The sequence below is a fragment of the Citrus clementina genome, unplaced genomic scaffold (genome assembly GCF_000493195.1).
Source record: "Citrus clementina cultivar Clemenules unplaced genomic scaffold, Citrus_clementina_v1.0 scaffold_2, whole genome shotgun sequence".
Lineage (NCBI taxonomy): Eukaryota > Viridiplantae > Streptophyta > Magnoliopsida > Sapindales > Rutaceae > Citrus > Citrus x clementina.
Window position 1 is genome coordinate 22,679,174 of NW_006262688.1, and position 18,267 is coordinate 22,697,440.

The 18,267-nt window shown below is 35.1% G+C and overlaps 1 protein-coding gene across 1 annotated transcript; it reads right to left on the minus strand.

Annotated features, from left to right (window-relative positions):
* Window positions 1-9,910: 9,910 nt before the first annotated feature.
* LOC18051024 (CSC1-like protein At3g21620) lies at window positions 9,911-17,598 on the minus strand. Its single transcript, XM_006447546.2, has 12 exons — window positions 17,334-17,598; window positions 16,056-16,398; window positions 15,597-15,743; window positions 14,618-14,753; window positions 14,148-14,249; window positions 13,205-13,324; window positions 12,983-13,063; window positions 12,214-12,554; window positions 11,566-11,811; window positions 10,940-11,264; window positions 10,496-10,729; window positions 9,911-10,316 (listed from the first exon to the last, which is right to left on the minus strand). Exons 2-12 carry the CDS (start codon window positions 16,367-16,369, stop codon window positions 10,083-10,085), a joined length of 2,280 nt encoding a protein of 759 aa, XP_006447609.1. The 5' UTR covers window positions 16,370-16,398; window positions 17,334-17,598; the 3' UTR covers window positions 9,911-10,082.
* Between the last annotated feature and the right edge of the window lie 669 nt (window positions 17,599-18,267).

Below are 18,267 nucleotides of genomic sequence, written 5' to 3' on the forward strand. Positions count from 1 at the left end.
GCTTTGGCTGGTACATTAAAATTATTTCGGTTTTCATTATTTTACTAGCAAAGGTTTGTGCATGCCCGGGATCTCTAGCGGCTACTATTTATTTATGAATGTGTAAAGTCTTCTCATCAATCACAAATTTATTATGAGTTTTTATCATAGAGATCCCTCATTGTTTTGTATTTAATATTAATAAGCATAATATATATATATATATACCAAATAGGCCCACAACTCTATTAAGATGACTCCGAGTATACTTTTTTATTTGCTATAATTTTTCAAATTAAATTTATCCAAATAGAACTTTTACAATTAAAGTTATTTTCATAAAAATTTTAATTGTTTAGTTATTAATGAAAATTTTTATTAAAATTTACAAAATTATTTTAACATACAATTATTTTGATGTTATAAAAAAATTGAAATAAGATAATGAAACAAAATAATAGTATTTTACATAGTTTAGCTTTTTTAAAAAAAATTTATAACCTCTATTCTCAAAAGTCTAGAATTTAAGTTTTTTAGAATAGAGGTAACAACTTATTAAATATCTAAAAACTCTACTCAAAATATAACCAAATAACACAAAAAATTTTATAAAAAAAACTTTTGTGATAAAAAAAATACTTTTAACTATTAGAAAAATTATACAAAACATACACTTAGTACATGAGAAGTACTAGTAATAGTTACTCACAAAAAGCGATTGTTACAATCGCTACCTCAACTACACGACGCTTGAACTGGTTGAGAAGATTTAAATAATTATATAATTATAATCGAACCATTAAAATGAACAGAAAGCTTGGAATGAAAATTTAAAATAGCAAATCGTAGGATTTTTTTTTATTTTGTTGAATTTGCTCAAATAACCAAACAAAAAAAAGGAAAATACGTGTCGCGTAGCTGAGAGAGCGAATCACTCTTATGGGAGATTGTTGCTAGCAGACCTTTCCGTTATTAAGTTGCAAACCCTAACCCTAAAATATAAGAATAATTTAGCCGCTTATTAAGTATACAGGGACATATTAGATATGAGTGTATAAACTAGGGTCCTTATTTCAGAAAACATTAAAAATGAGAAACCTCAACGATATCCTCCCAAAGGGCCAACGAGGGTCTACGTTATCCTGAGGGGACAAATTTCCTTGTTTTTTGCGGCCATGTAACGGACAAGTGTCTTTTGCTCCCAGTATTTTAGAAGATGTGCATTGACAAATGCCGCTCGGGCACTGTTTTGGTCATGCCGTGATTATAGGCTTTAAATTACCATTCTCGGATAAGATAAACACGTCAAAAAGACAACGCGAGGAATTCAGATACTCAGATTGTGAACTGAACGTTTCTTCTTACCACTCAAAAAGAAAGAATTTGGTGAGGGTGTTTAATTTTGCTTATGGTTCTTGGCACATTGGATTAAGGCCAAAACAGTGCAAAATGACAAGTGATACTCTCTTTTTATCAGTATCAGTGAATTTCCTTGCTAATTAAAGGAGAAGTGTTAAGATTTTAAGCCTAAACCACAGCAAGACTCACGAATCTTGGTGAGTAGAAACACCAAGAACACAATCGAATCAAGAAAAGCCAGAACAAAGAAGCTAAACCAGAAACAAAACAAAGACACAGACCAGCAAACTTAGAAGGAAAATTTACTCATTATTATTGATCAAGAACTAACCCAATCACAGGTGATTTACAGAAGATTATGCACAGATCACAATGAAACAAATTCTATGCAAAATGATGAACAAATGAAGACGATATTAGCACTGTATCAGGCACCATTCGTCAGCCTCTGTTTTATATCAGTGTGCTGGGCTTCGTTATAACAGATTACAACGAATTCATGCCACGTCAGCGGAAGATATCAAATAGACCCCATCAACTGAAGTCAATCTGCACAACAGCTCTCTACTTTTCCAGTTTCTTCATTTAAGTCCATATACACATATCTTCACAATCTCCACCTTGCAGTTGATTCAGTTGATCCCTTCAATAATACAGCACCTAAAAACCTTCATTCAACTACAATTCATCTTCTTGAATTTAGTTAGATTTGGGCATGATGCCCATTAGATTCACACAGAACTCAAATTTTGCAGTGGGAAGTGATTTTGTTAGAGCATCAGCTGGATTCACACTGGTATGGATCTTGGACACAACCACTGTACCCTTTCCAACTTCATCTCTGATAAACTGGAGCTTCACATCAATGTGCTTGGTTCTTTCATGATACATTTGATTCTTCACCAAGTGTATGGCACTTTGGTTATCACAAAAAACCTGAACAGTTTTCTGATTTAACCATAGCTCATTAAGCAAGCCCCTCAGCCACATGGCCTCTTTTACTGCCTCTGTAGTTGCAATGAACTCAGCTTCAGTTGAGGATAAAGCAACAACAGACTGAAGAGATGACTTCCAGCTGATCAGGCAACTATTTAACACAAACATATATCCTGATGTAGACTTTCTTTTGTCAAGATCTCCAGCAAAGTCAGAGTCTACAAACCCCATGACTTCAATTTTGTCACTCTTAGTCTTCCCATACAGCAAACCACAAGTAGAAGAACCCTTTAGATACCTCATTATCCATTTGACAGCATTCCAGTGAACCTTGCCTGGACAACTGAGATATCTGCTGACAACACTTACTGCATAAGCTATGTCTGACCTGGTGCATACCATTGCATACATCAAGCTCCCCACAGCCTGTGCATATGGGAATTCATTCATCTGAGACTCATCTTCTGATGTTGGAGCTGCTGACAACTTGAATTGTGGACCGTCTGAACAGGTTTACAGTCTTGCATCTCAAACCTCTCCAGAAATTTCTTGATATATTTCTCTTGACTCAAGAATAAAGTGCCAGCAGATCTATCTTTGATAATGTCCATCCCAAGGATTCTTTTGGCATTGCCAAGATCCTTCATTTCAAACTCAACCTTTAACAGATTCTTTAACCTCTCTATCTCTGACTTGTATTTGCTTGCAATTAACATATCGTCAACATACAGAAGCAAATAAGCAACTCCACCTTGATCTGATCCACCAAAGTAAACACAGCTGTCATATCTGCTTCTGTGATAGCCCTTTGAGACCATAAAATCATCAAACCTTCTGTACCACTGTCGAGGGGATTGCTTGAGTCCATACAAGGACTTATGCAGCAAACAAACATAATCCTCCTTTCCTTTACACTCAAATCCTTCAGGCTGTGCCATCAATATTTGTTCTTCAAGATTACCATGAAGGAAGGCTGTTTTTACATCCATCTGCTCCAGCTCCAAGTCAAGTAAAGCTACCATGGCTAATAAGATTCTTATTGAACTGTGCTTCACTACAAGAGAACAAATTTCATTGAAATCTACACCTTCCCTCTGTGTAAAACCCCTAGCCACTAGCCTTGCTTTATATTTGGGAGGTTCAACATCTGGAATTCCTTCCTTCCTCTTGAAAATCCACTTACAGCTGATCAACCTCTTGTTTCCTAGATTTGGTATAAGTGTACAAGTCTGATTTCTTTGAAGTGACTCCATTTCATCTTGCATTGCCTCAAGCCACTTGTCACAGTGCACACTTTCCATGGCTTCAGAGAAGTTAGCAGGCTCTTCAATTGTCACTTCATCAGCACACAATAGTGCATAGGCAATTAAGTCAGCATAGCCATACCTCACTGGTGCTCTGACTTCCCTTCTAACTCTATCTCTAGCTAACTGATAGCTCTGTAAGTCAGTTTGTGGCAATTCTGATACCCCATGTTCCTCACTTTCAGCTGTGGCCCTCTCATCATCAGAAGCTGCTTCTTTTTCACTGCCTTTATCAGTCAATAGCTCCACCTTAACCTTGGAAGTTTCAGATCCAGATTATTTGTTAGCTGCTGGATTGTCTTGCAGTCCAGCATCATGTTCTGCACTTTCTTTCAGCAATACAGATTCATGAAACACAACATCCCTGCTGACTATGCATTTCCCTTGATCCTTACACCAGATTTTGTACCCCTTAACCCCATCAGGATATCCAACAAAGACTCCTTTCAAGGCCCTTGCTTCCAGCTTGCCTTGATTGATGTGGAGGTAAGCAGGGCACCCAAAAACTCTGAGATTTTGGTAGTTTGCTGGTTTTCCATTCCACAATTCTTCTGGTGTTTTATAGCCAATTGCAGAAGATGGGCTTCTGTTAACTAAATAACTTGCTGTATTGACAGCTTCTGCCCAAACGCTCCTTGGAAGCTTTGAATTTATCAGCATACATCTGGTTTTATCCACCAAGGTGCTGTTCATCCTCTCAGCCAAGCCATTCTGCTGGGGGGTGAACCTCACTGTTTTGTGCCTCTTTATGCCATATTTTTGGCAATATTCCTCAAATACTTTGCTACAAAATTCCAAGCCATTATCAGTCCTCAAGCATTTCAGCTTGAAGCCAGACTGATTTTCTACTAATGATTTCCAGACCTTGAATTTTTCCAAAGCTTGATCTTTGGTCTTGAGTATGTAGATCCATACCTTCCTTGAGTAATCATCAATAAGTGACATGAAATATCTGCCACCACTCAAGGAAGGGACCTGAGCAGGCCCCCAAAGGTCAGTATGTGCATAGTCCAAAACTTGTTTAGACATATGCTCCCCTTTGTTAAACTTGGACCTGTGTGATTTGCCAAAAATACAGTTTTCACAAAACTCCAGCTGCTGGATTCTATCCCCAACAAGTAGCCCTTGTTTACTAAGCTCTTGCAGCCCCTTGATACTCATATGACCAAGCCTAAGGTGCCATAACTTGGTTCTATCTTCCTCAGAAACAGCAGAAACTCCCTCTTGAACAGGCACTGATGAGCCTTGCAATACATATAGGCCATTCTCTTTAACCCCCTTCATTACTATCTTAGTCCCCTTTCTTATCTCTAAACCACCAGTTCTTGATTTAAAGAAATACCCTAAGCTGTCTAGCATGCCTAAAGAGATTAAATTTCTCTTTAGCCTAGGAGCATGCCTCACCTCATGTAGAGATCTTATAGTTCCATCAAACATCTTGATCTTTACAGAACCAATACCAACAATATTACACACATTATTGTTTCCCATTAAGACTCTACCACCATCAACAGCTTCATATTTGTAAAATAAAGTTTTTTCATGACATAAATGAAAAAAAAGCACCCAGAGTCTATGACCCACTGACCTTTTGTATTGCTGTTTGAGGCCACAAGTAAATCAGCACTTTGATATCCATCAGAACCATCATCAGAGGCTACTGCTGCATCCCCTGACTTTTCTTGACTTTCTTTCTTCTTCTTCTCAAAGCAATCCCTTATGTAATGCCCCTCCTTTCTGCAGTAGAAGCACTTTCTTTTCTTTTTCTTCTTGTCTGCAGTTTCTTGGTTCTTTCCATGCCCTTTTCCTTGATTTTTGTTCTTCTGATCTTTCTTCTTTTCTGTTCTTGCAATCAGCCCCTCACCATTACTTGTTTCAAGCTCACAGTTCTTCTGAATCTCCTTTGAGCTGAGGGATGCTTTAACATCTTCAAGAGTCAAAGTGGTCCTCCCATAGAGCATTGTATCTACAAAGCCTTCATAAGACTTTGGTAGAGAGCTCAGCAGGAAGAATGCCTTGTCTTCATCACAGATTTTTACATTTTCCACCCCTTCAAGATCAAGAATGATCTTGTTAAAAGTGTCAATGTGATCTTGTATTGTAACCCCTTCTCTCATTGAGAATGTGTACAACCTTTTCTTCAAGAACAATCTATGAGCCAGGGATTTCTTCATACACAGGGTTTCAACCTTGTTCCAAATTCCTAAGGCTGTCTTCTCTTCAGAGATCTCTCTCAAGATTGAGTCACCAAGACTCAAAATCAGAGTGCTATGAGCTCGATTATGTATTTGTCTCCTTTTGTCATCAATCCCAGAACCTGTAGAGGCCTCTGGATCTTCTTCGTCCAGGGCAGATTCAAGCCCTTGATGCATAAGGAGAGCTTTCATTTTCAGCTTCCAAAGCGAGAAATCACCACCAATGGTGAATTTTTCGATTTCATGCTTTGGAAGAGACATGGTTGAAATTCACCAGGCTCTGATACCACTTGTTAAGATTTTAAGCCTAAACCACAGCAAGACTCACGAATCTTGGTGAGTAGAAACACCAAGAACACAATCGAATCAAGAAAAGCCAGAACAAAGAAGCTAAACCAGAAACAAAACAAAGACACAGACCAGCAAACTTAGAAGGAAAATTTACTCATTATTATTGATCAAGAACTAACCCAATCACAGGTGATTTACAGAAGATTATGCACAGATCACAATGAAACAGATTCTATGCAAAATGATGAACAAATGAAGACGATATTAGCACTGTATCAGGCACCATTCGTCAGCCTCTATTTTATATCAGTGTGCTGGGCTTCGTTATAACAGATTACAACGAATTCATGCCACGTCAGCGGAAGATATCAAATAGACCCCATCAACTGAAGTCAATCTGCACAACAGCTCTCTACTTTTCCAGTTTCTTCATTTAAGTCCATATACACATATCTTCACAAGAAGATCGTGAGAGACGATAATCAGTCAAAATCAATCACTTAAAACAACTTGTTGGAAGATAAGATTGCCTTTTCAGGGCAGCGGAGATAAGATCAAATTGCCTCCGTCCCGTTTCACTGAATTGTCTGGTCAAGGTGCATTTGATAAAGTTCCTCTGCATTTCAACTTATCAGTGCGTCACCAAGAAGGTCCATCGAATATGGTAGATGGCGAGAAAGAAAGTAATAGGAGCACTCATTCAGATGTTTTGGAGTTCACTGCTGATGAATTCCCCAGTGATACTCCAAACAATTCGTTTGTTGAAGTTCGCTATGTTCGATTGCTTATGCAAAACTTCAGCCTGTGGAGATTGGTTTTGCAGAATTACCCAATCAAAAGGTTGTTCTTGAAACAAGCCTTCGCCAGCATGCCACCCTTTCTCAAGATGACGTACTCACTGTCAATTATAGGGAGTTGGCATACAAGTTAAAAGTTCTTGAGTTGAAACCCTCTTCAAGCGTATCTGTTCTGGAAACAGATATTGAGGTTAATATAGTGAGTCCAGATGACATGTCAGCGGGGACAGATCAGTGTACGCTTAAGCCGCTTCTATTTGGAAAGTCGGAATCTGGAATGGTTGAAGAAGGAAAGTATGTGTTTTACAAGTTTACAATTGATGATGATACTCGTAAGAAAATTGTATCTGGGTAGAAAAGGGCTTAAGTGAAGGTTGACTCGGAGACACTAGTGTTTATGTATCTAGGCATCCCCTCTTGTTTCCAACCCATCATCTACACGAATGGTCTTCTCATGATGCAGGTTCAAAGGTTGTAATCCTTAGTTCCAAGGATAAGTTTGTGGATGTTGGTACATATAGCATTGGTGTGAATGACGCAACGAGTTCCCAATAGGGAAGAGAAAAGAAAGAGAGCAAAGGAGACACCGAGTTGGTGCGAAGTGGGCCCATCTTCTACCAATGAGGGCCAACTTTGTGGGACAAATTTGGGCTGTAGTAAGATCAGAATCTCGGCACTTCTTTGTCTCCACCCCTGTTTACCCAGTCCTAACTGAATGACTTCTAATACCGACATAGGCTATTTTAATAATAATTAATTTAATATCTAAATCATTAAGCGGTGTCACTTTTTTAGGAGAGGGCTACCTTACAGATTCTGTAAGTAACAGCCCTCACACCAAATAAGTTTTTATTTGACCGATATGAGTAGCTAAAGCTGAAGCAACTGTGGAATCGTATAGAAGAGTCAAATCCCCCCAAAGGCAAGATAATCCACATTATTAGGCAGCCCCTACTCAGCCAAGTTGGAAACCACCTCCTGAAGGCTGGTTTAGAATGAATGTGGATGCAGCAATCAAGACGAAAGACCAATTGGTTGGACTGGGAATTGCCATCAGAAACGACAAAGGAGAGTTTATAACTGCTGCTATGAAAAAGTCTAGATATTATGGCAGTATAGCATCTGCAGAAGCTGAAGTAGCAAATTGGGGGCTGGAAATTGCAGAAAATGCAGCATGCATCCCACTGATTAATTGAATCAAATTGCCAAAAAGTGGTGAATTTAATCACAAAAAAGAAGAGTAGCAAAGTGGAGATTTTTTGGACTATCTCAGAAGTTCATGGAAGGCTGAAAAGACTGAACCATGTCATTTGTCAACATGCCCCCAGAAGCTGTAGTAGTATTGCTCATACTTTAGTTGGTTTAGCTTTAAAAGTTGTGGAACCTGTTATTTGGTTGGAAACTTGCCCAACCCACCTAATGTACTTGTTCTCTTAATTTATCTATGAAAGTTACACTTTGTTATAAAAAAAAAAAATTAATTTGACCTCACAAGCATATTTATCAAATTTTTTATTCTCATTTGATTGTTTTTAATAGATTAAATAAGTTATTATACTTTTAATAGGAAAAGCTCAAAATTTAATTTTTAAAAGTAGAAGTTGAAATATTTTTATGAAATGTTAAAATATTTAAGATATCATTCACTTATTTAACAATCTCATTTCATTCTTTTATAACATAGCTTTAAAAAATTTAGTTATTAAATAATTTTATAATTTTTAATAAAAATTTTAATTAATAACCAAATAATTAAAATTTTTTAAGTAAAAATTCTAATGATAAAAACTCTACTTAAGTAGGTTATATTTAAAAGGTTATATCAAATAGAGTGTAAGAGAATAACATTGTTAAAGTGAATAATTTTTAATCCAGCACAGATTTGTGGAACAAATAAATATTTTTTTTATGACACAAATATTATTATCTAAATTATTGACGCCATGAAATCACTCAGTTACTTATTGAATTAACTTGCTTTTTCATCTATTATACACAGAGCTGCGCCTGGTCATGGTGCATGCATCTGTGCACTTGTTGGCGTTGGACTTGGACATGTGATTTGCTTGGAGATCACTCTTTGTATTGCTTCTAGGTGAAGCATTCATATCATTGTTTATTGTGCCCTCAAACTTCGATTATGCAGATGCTAACATGCCGGTTTCTCTTTAAACTAAGGCAAAACTAAGGATGGTAAAATTACTCAGACTCATCAGTAAAATCTTATTTGTTGTGGGTATTTTTATTGTTTACGGATGAATTTAGTATTTTAAACTTAAATATACTGTAAGTTATATGTAAGCTTGATATTAAAAAAAAAATTCACTAGATACCGGTCATCCCACATTCTTTATTTTAATTATTTATATTTTTAAATTTAAATTATAAAATTACATTAAAAAATTTACACATAAATATATATAAGTTAAGGTTCCTAATTACTTTAAGTAGAAATTTTATAATTTTAAGTTTAATATTATTGATATTTTATTTTAATTTGATTTATTTTGTTTATTTTGCTTTAATGACTTGAGTGATTGCTCACAAAAGTTAGATTTTAATTGTTTAATCTATTGTTAATAGTAGTTGTACAAAATTTACTTGTTAATATTATTAACAATACTTATATACTAATTAAAAGTGGAGCGCAAAGAATTCATATTAGTGATAATGATTTACTTATAAAAGAAATATTTTATGTAATTATTTTAATGCTGAAATTTTAATTTCTTATTTATATTGATAAAATCTAAAATTAAATATTGTAAGCGGGATTTTAAAGATATTGTCCAAAATTTATGGTTTGAATTATATAATTTAAGTTTTATGTATAATTAAAAAATATTTTTAATTTTTACAATTTTAAATGAGAAAATTCTCAAAAAATCCACTCAAGGTTACAAGTGGATTTGGTAATTGTTAAAACTCCCAGCAAGTGATTTTTTTTTTTAAATATGCTGCAGATTGCTGGCAGATTTGGTAATGACATAGTCGCAATGGATGCTATTCATTGCCATCCCTAGTTAAAATGAAATTAAAATATCTTGGCTAAATGTGGGATATCAGATTCATCTCTCTTTTACTAATTCGACCTCGCGTTAGCGTTACTCTTCATCACATTTACAATGTATATCCGAACCGAAATAAACCTATCTAACCTCCTGGGAATTGGAATGTACAATGAAACGGCAAGTTAACAGTTCCTACATTATTGGAGAATGTTACCCAAGGGATGTCATTGAACCGCTATGTTTGCTTGGCAATGGCGTGTTCATTCGAGATTGACGCTTTGTTGGGATGAGCACTGGTTCCTGATCCGATTCCTCAGAAGCTGGATCACTTTCACACTCCTCTACCTCTTTGAAAACTGGATGGATATAAGCAATTTGGAGGAAGCTTTTCAAGTTCAAATTTGGTTCCCTTGCTCGTTCCAATGTATCTTTCATCATTGCTTCCTGGCAACCCAACAAAAAATCGTTGAAAATTGTGTAATTTGCAATTTCAAAGCAAGAAAGAATAAATTAAAGACAAAACTAGAGGGGCAATGCCAGAAATTCAAGCTATTATTCACTTCATGATAGCATTTTACATCATATAGGAACAATGTGCGTGGCAATTGCAGTGCTAAACCTACCTGTAATGGATATCTGACAAATGCAGGTTCGTAACGTCCTTTGCAGAACCTGTGGAACCATATTGTCAATATAGGAAGCGTGATCAGCAATGGGGTTGATTGAGCAGCTTCTTTTGTGCTTAATAACCCCATCAGCAGCAGCTGTGAGACTACAAGTGCTGTAATGATGCGGCCATGGACATCTGGCCAAAATGCAGCGGCACTCTCATACTCTTGGTTGTAGACGTTTATAATCTACAGATTCAATATAAGTGTTAATCAGTATAGGGTAAATAAACGATCATATATTTTTGGTGTGCAATGAAACTGATCGCATATGTCTTCTATTCATATGATTTGCTTGTATTCTTACTGCTCCTACATTACAAACATACAAGAATATTTTACTTGGCTGAAGCCTGAAGGAGCATAAAATTTTCTTTTGGAAGAACCCTGAAATTTTACCTGATGACGGTAGACAACAAATGCCAGTGCGAAGAATACTATTATGAAAGGGAGGAGGAAGGGGGTCACAACAGCATAAACAAGGCCAAGTAAGAAATAAAGTTGAATTTGCGGTTCTCCAGTGTTAAAACCAACGGTTCCAGGATCCATTGCCTCTTCTCTATCCTTTTCAGTCTTCACCAAGAAGAAATTTTTCAAGTGATAGATTATCAAAGGTTTCAACCTCAGAATCTCCCCAGCGACTCCAGCCCACCCATCAACCATGATATAAGTAATGAAGAATGTTGCTTTCATTGGAATGGAGGTACCGATTGTCTTTGGTATGCTGCAGAGAGTAGTCAATTAACATTAGCAACAGATATACAATGCACCATATGAGTGTTGGATCAATTAATGCGTCGCAAATAAGATATCGTGGAGTATCCTGCTATGATATAATGATATGATGCTATTGAATATATCTAATGCAAACTGTTACTTGTAATTTATAGATGATTAGAAAAGCAAAAGTAGATTTTTCTCAACTTGTAAACCTACAATAGAGTGGGAAAACCAAAAAAAACATTGCAACTTATAATTGTTTAATCATCATTGTAAAACGTCTAGCACGTGTGAAAAGGACATACTCATTTGCCGACTGGTGCATGAAATTATCTAGTTGCTGAAATGCCGTTCCAGTGATTATGCTCCCAAGAAATACATTAATAAATAGGAAAATATAATATCTAGTTGCAGATCTCCTCTCTAAAGCCGATCGGCTAATAAATCCTTCAAACTTAGACATTAGCATCAATATATCAGGTAGAAAGATAAGAAAAATCTTCAATGCGATTCCCGGAAGGAAACCTTGAATGAATGACTTTATGACCTTCCTGCATGAAAAAGGTGATAATTTATGTTTAGAAAACTCAAGCCAGGATTGCGCAGAAAAATCACATTAAAACCAAAGTTAAAAGAAAATATTATCCTTTTTTAGTTATTCTCTTCAATTTATTTTCAGTAAAACTTAAAATTTACTTCAATAAAACTTCTAGCAAATCAAGAAGTGATAAATTTAAAAAATTCTTAAAATATTTCAACTGAATGAAAGCTTAATTTCAGGAGCCCTTTGGTCCTACAATTGGCTGCAGAAACTTTTACGGTACATTGATTGGTTTCCCAAACAGATTTGTATAAATATTCCTATTATAAAACAAAACTACTTTGATCTGAAAATAGTGTGAGGATATGAAAATAATGAATTATAGGCTTTTAAGAAAGAAGAAGAAACTTACACTTCAATTATCGGTTTAAGGAAGGGTAAGGCTTTCTCAATGCCCTCAATATTTGCAAGGGATTGCACAATTGCAATGGGAATCATGAAAAAGAAGGTCAGGAAGAAATATGCGACAAAAATAATAAGTCTCCTAATTGTGAGTGAGACAAATGGAATTGCCAGGTTATCCCAATATACATCACGGGGCTCCGGAGCCCAATCAGTCAGCCATAGAGTCGGATTTCTGGTTTGTTGAGTTTGTGCACAAACAGAAGCTCCCCATCGAGTTTTGAAGGAAACAAATGCTGCTGGAATGACAGATTTGCCGCTGCTCATTACCTTATCTCTCTCCAAGCTTATCTGAAAATAATTCATATAAGACCATATGATTAAGCACATAAGCAACATATAAAATTGACCATCATATGCTTCATTCAAAATTACGAACCATCAATCACAAAAATGGGGCCTAAGAAAGTTGCTCAGCTTACACACATATGGATTGTATTGCTTCAGCTTCAAATGGAGATCTTTGACAAATAAGGACTAAAGTGGAATTCTCAGTGATTAGTAAATTGAGAATGGCTTCAAGATTCCAATTCTAGAAGTTGAAGAAGAAAAAACCTTTGGACATATAATGACAATAAATGTTTGTAGACAAATAGGCCATCAGGCTGGAACAGTATAGGTCAGCTAGAAGGCTTTAGAAACAAGGAAAGAATAATGTAATGCCTTAAAACAACAAATTGAAAGAACAAAGTCAAAGAAGATTAAGAAAAGCCATTTACCTCTTTTTTAAGCGTCTCAATCTTGGAAGTATAAAAGTCAATTGCATCCACTGTTTTTCCCCAGAGGCCAAGAAAACCAGTCTGCTTAATGAGAAAGTTAATCCTCAAAAAATTTAGTAATCTTGCTCAAAACTACTGATTCTTGCTCAAAACTACTGATTCTGAGTGGCATTACCCCAAAAAAAAAAAAAGACTAAGAGTTCATCAATTGCTGTGCAGTACCTTCGTAGAGGGCTTTCTGGCTGGATTTCTTGAATATTTAAGTTGATAGAAGTCCAGCCAATTCTGCATTTTCTTCTTCTTATTGACTAATTCAGAGAGCTTGTTAGCATTATTTACAACCTGCCCACATATTCCAACATGTAAAATAAAAATTAAAGAATAAACATCAACAAGTTATTGAAGTTCTGTATAGAGAACACAAATCCACATGCCACCTTCATATCCCAATGAAACCAAGAAAATAAAATATATTTAATTTATCAGTGTAAGAACTTAAAGCCATATTTGGTTGAAAAAAATGAGATGAGAGGAGAGAAATGGAAAGGGGAGAGGAGGAGAGAGAGGAGAGAAAATGAGGGAAAAGGGTGATTTTTTGGTTTGGTTTGACATGAAAATTTTCTTTTCTCCACTCATTTTTTTCCCCTCCTTTGCTCTCCTCTCTTCTTCTTCCATTTCTTCAAGCCAAACATACAATAAGGGGTATGGTTATCAAGAATCCTGCAAAATAATGAATTGGCTTTACATGAATGGCCTGTCCAGTTCAGGAAATGTCAGCTGATACTGTTTCATAAGACCTGGTTAATCTGCAGTTGTTCATTCGTGATCTTATTCTTAGAGCCAAATCCATATTAGTTACTCACAAGAATCATTTACTCTATCACCATGCACGTTGTACATCTAATATTTGAAGGATCAGCATAACATAGCTTATAGCAGAATCTAGTATAAGCCTTTTTTTTTTTTTTTGAGAGGTAGTATAAGCTTATTAGTTTCAACTAAATTGATATAATCATATAACCAATCTTATACAAATTTCTCTCTTTCCCATGTCCATCAGTGTGCGTGGACGCGCAAAGAACTTAAGCATCTAGAGATGCTATTAAGATATTTTTGTGCAGGCAACTAAGGCAAAGAATATTTGCATGATGATAATGTAACAAACCTGATGAGTGAGATAATGATCTGGATGATTGACGAGAAAAAAATGTTCCACAAGCTGAGTAACTGATTCATCAGGATCTGGTGGCACATTTCTCACCAGCACCTATAACAAATGATGCAAATTCCAGAAATCATAATTGAAAAGAGAGGAACAGCTCCCTGATTGATCAAAGAAGTCAACTTGAAAGTACTTGAAATAATATTAATAATTTATTAGCATTCCTAAACCTCACAATATGCTGCAAAAAGCTAAAGGAAAATGAACAAACCTCTCTCGTTGTATATTCTAAAATGAACTCAAAATTGTGAATTACGCATGCAAAAGAGTGCATATACAAAGAGCGTCTCCTGGTAGTGCATTTGTGACAAACAAGAAACACCAATGCCCATAATGGCTCCACATCTTAACAGAGTACAAAATACAGTCAACTAGTTATACCAATCTTGATATCCCTCAACTTTTTAACTTACTGTGAATTGATCTGGCCGCCTCTGTTCTGATGCAAGAAAATGCAACCTCATTGCCGCCACAATCTCATACTCCCTCTTCAGCACATAACATGTCCAGAAGGTAAACACATATGCCATTACCAGATGGGTCCAAAATCTGCGACCAAAGTTTGCACAAGATAAGAATAAATTTTACTTTGCCAACATTTAAATATTATATTGGTGGAAATATTTGCACCGGAGAATAATGATTCTGAAAAAAGAAATTCCAAAATACAACTCACCACAACTATCTTCAAAGTGCTACACATATGATCCCATATGAAAATAATAAAATCAATAAGGCCAAGGCTCTATAATTGATTTATAAAATGAAATCCCCCAATGGTCATACATCTGACCATTCAAAGCCTGTAGTCCCTTTGCCTTTCAACTAAGTTTGTAATGCCTATAAAACATAATGCTGATATACTGAAACACACATAAAACCAAAAGCTGTAGAAGCCCTACCTCTTAAAAAAAAAAAAATCCCTAAAAAGGCCCAAGAGCCAAGATTGCTACAAAATCTTTGGAGTGAAGACATTCTGAAAATGTGTAGTGAAACTTGTCAATCCACAGACAGAATCGACGACATCTTCTAACTGTCATGTTGGCTTGAATAAAGCTCTGAAAATATCTACTTCAAAATGGTTGACTCTGTTGAAAGCTAAAAGAAAATCATTTAATAGTGGCAACACCAGCCATATCTTTTTGACTGTCATGTTGATTTGCATAAAAATTTGAAAACAGAATCTAACTTCATGGTTCTTAACTCCGATGAAAGCTAAACCATCTAATAATAAGAAAATCAATCTCGTGTTTGTAAATAATCCAGCACTTATGTCAAAATTTGTAAAAATTTCTTTAGTCAAAGTGTAAACATCAGGAAGAAAAGATAAACAATGATGGTGTGAGAAGATAATAATACTGACACACCTTAAAATCAGATGCTTCAGCTTACCTATTTGATCCAAGTGGAACATTTGATATAGAGAGCAAGTCTATGTTGCTGTATTTTAATTTAGAATGCTCTAAGGTCTTATTGGTCCAATTAACTGGTACCATGACAGCAAAACCAAGGCAGGCAATCGGAATAAAAATTTTGAGCCTGCACTTAAACAAGAAAACAAAAAAAGTACAGTGAGTCCAGTAAGATAAATCAAGCAAATTCAGGCAAAAGGGAGACATTCAAAATACTATATCATTCCGATTTCAAATAGTACTTTGGGTAGAAAAACTAATTCCTAGACAGGGAATGACATAGGACAACATATAAGCAATTTTCCATTAATTTTTCAAATTGCGACAAGTACTTTTATATTTATTAAAACAACTCTCCTCTTGACATAAATCAGAAAAGATCATGCATTTCAAATAGCCAATTTCACGAGCTAAAAAGAAACGATGCAGTAGAGCATACCCTATCAAGTAAATCCTCAAGTAAACAGCAGAATCCAATCCTGCATGGTCAATTAACTCTGGCTCTGGCATTTGCAGGGCTGCTGGCATCCAACTCAGAAACCTCAGATATGACCGAAAGTCCAAATTGACAAATTTACTTACAAGTGTACCGGTCTGCAAAGGGCTGCTTCTTAAACCCTTCAGATACCATTTGGGAAAGTAGACTCTATCATTTATAGGTTGAATCCGAAGGATGGCAAATGCCGAAAGGAAAGCAAATGCACTGAGGATATTAATAGTCGCAGCAACTCCTATATCACCAAGTGTAGCCATATGTCTGTTTCAAAGATAAAAATTTATTCCTGTAAAAAAAATAATAACAATAAGCCTTCATAAAATACATCAGCTTACTTCTTAAAAAGAATATATTATGGGCTATTCATTTGGACACAACAAGTTTCAGGCAAACAAAAAACACCATTCATTTGAAGAAAATCGGAAAGCAACTCCTAATTTGCATTTTGAAAAACATGATTCAAAATAAAAGCTACTTTTGACTTTAATACATCATTTTCAAAGGGATGACACCTTTAGTCGTAGCAAGCCAATCATCTTAGTCAAGACACTAAAAGTGAATGAGGAAAAGAGATAAAAACAAAAAATTAAAAAAAAAAAAAAGCAATCAAGATATTCTGGTGAAGACATCCCATTATTGAAAGTTTGAAACTGCAGATCATGTTATGCTGGTGTAGAATTGAAACAGAAAATATGAAATCAAATATAGAAGCCATAGCAAAACCGACATCAAAGCATTTGATTTCAACAGTTCTTATAACAAAGAAACATCAATTGAAACAAAAAGAATTTAACCAATGCCAGTCTGATTGACTAAAATAATCTGCCGGATCCTTGATTAAAACACAAATTGAGGCAAGCAGGCATGCAAATAACAAACAAACAAACACAAGCACACATGCAAATAACAAACAAACAAACAAAAGGAAAAATAGAAATTCCACTCATCTAAGCTACTACTACAATTCCCTTTCATTGAATTGGAAACAATAAATTTCCCTCCATATTCTCAGCAACCAACCAATCACTGAGTTTTGAAAAAAAAATTGGAAGAAAAGGGGAAAAAAAAAAAAGACTGTATTGTATTCATCAAGAACAAAACAAGGAACAAGAAACGACAAAAGAAACAAGTGTATGATAATTTTCTTATATTTCCCCAGAATTTCCCATCAAATGAACAAAGAAACTAAAGGCAAGAAACTTCAAAGATCCGTTTACATACCTTCTTTAAACTGAATCTACTCACTTCACTTAAACTTCAAAATCCAAAGTCCAAACCCCACAAAATGTCACCAATGAGAAGCAAAAAGAGCCGCAGCGTTTGGACTCACTGAGGAGTTGAGGCCTTTTGTAAGTTGTAACTGTCTAGAAGCGTGACAGATCAGACACAAACACAATGAGTCAGAACCCCATTAAAAACGTTACACTTTGCGTCTTTTCTGAATCAAGTGAAGTAAGATTCTTAATAGATTTTATTATCATTCTTGGCTCTTTATAAAAGAAAGAAAAATAGAAAAATAAAAAAATGAAAAAAGATTGTGAAAGCAGAGTGGAAGTTTTAAAATGACCAACATGGAAACAGGATTTGCTTTGGCTGGCACATTAAATTATTTCGGTTTCATTAATTTACTATTAAAGTTTTGTAATAAAGTCGTAGGGCCGGTTCTTTTATGCATGCCCGGGACCTCTAACGGCTACTATTTATTTATGAATGTGGAAAGTCTTCTCGTCAATTACAAATTTATTATGAGTTTTTATCATAGAGATCCCTCATTGTTTTGTATTTAATAATAATAAGCATAATATTTATATTTGTGCCAAATAGACCCACAACTCTATTGAGATGACTTCAAGTACACTTTTTTGTTTGCTATAACTTTTCAAATAAAATTTATCCAAATAGAGCTTCTATAATTGAAGCTATTGTCATAAAAATTTTAATTGTTTAGTTATTAATAAAAACTTTTATTAAAATTTACAAAATTATTTTAATATACAAGTATTTTGAAGTTATGTTATAAAAAAAAATTGAATTAAGATAATGAAATGAAATAATAGTATTTTACATAATTTAACTTCTTAAAAAGACTCTATAACCTTTATTTTTAAAAAAGTCTAAAATTTAAGTTTTTGGGAATAGAGGTAAAATAACTTAT

Coding starts and splice junctions, on each gene's coding strand:
- LOC18051024 (XM_006447546.2), bottom strand. CDS start 16,369: ATGGCTACACTTGGTGATATAGGAGTTGCTGCGACTATTAATATCCTC. Junction 14,250..14,617: donor GGCGGCCAGATCAATTCACA/GTAAGTTAAAAA, acceptor CATTTGTTATAG/GTGCTGGTGAGAAATGTGCC. Junction 13,064..13,204: donor CCAGAAAGCCCTCTACGAAG/GTACTGCACAGC, acceptor CTCATTAAGCAG/ACTGGTTTTCTTGGCCTCTG.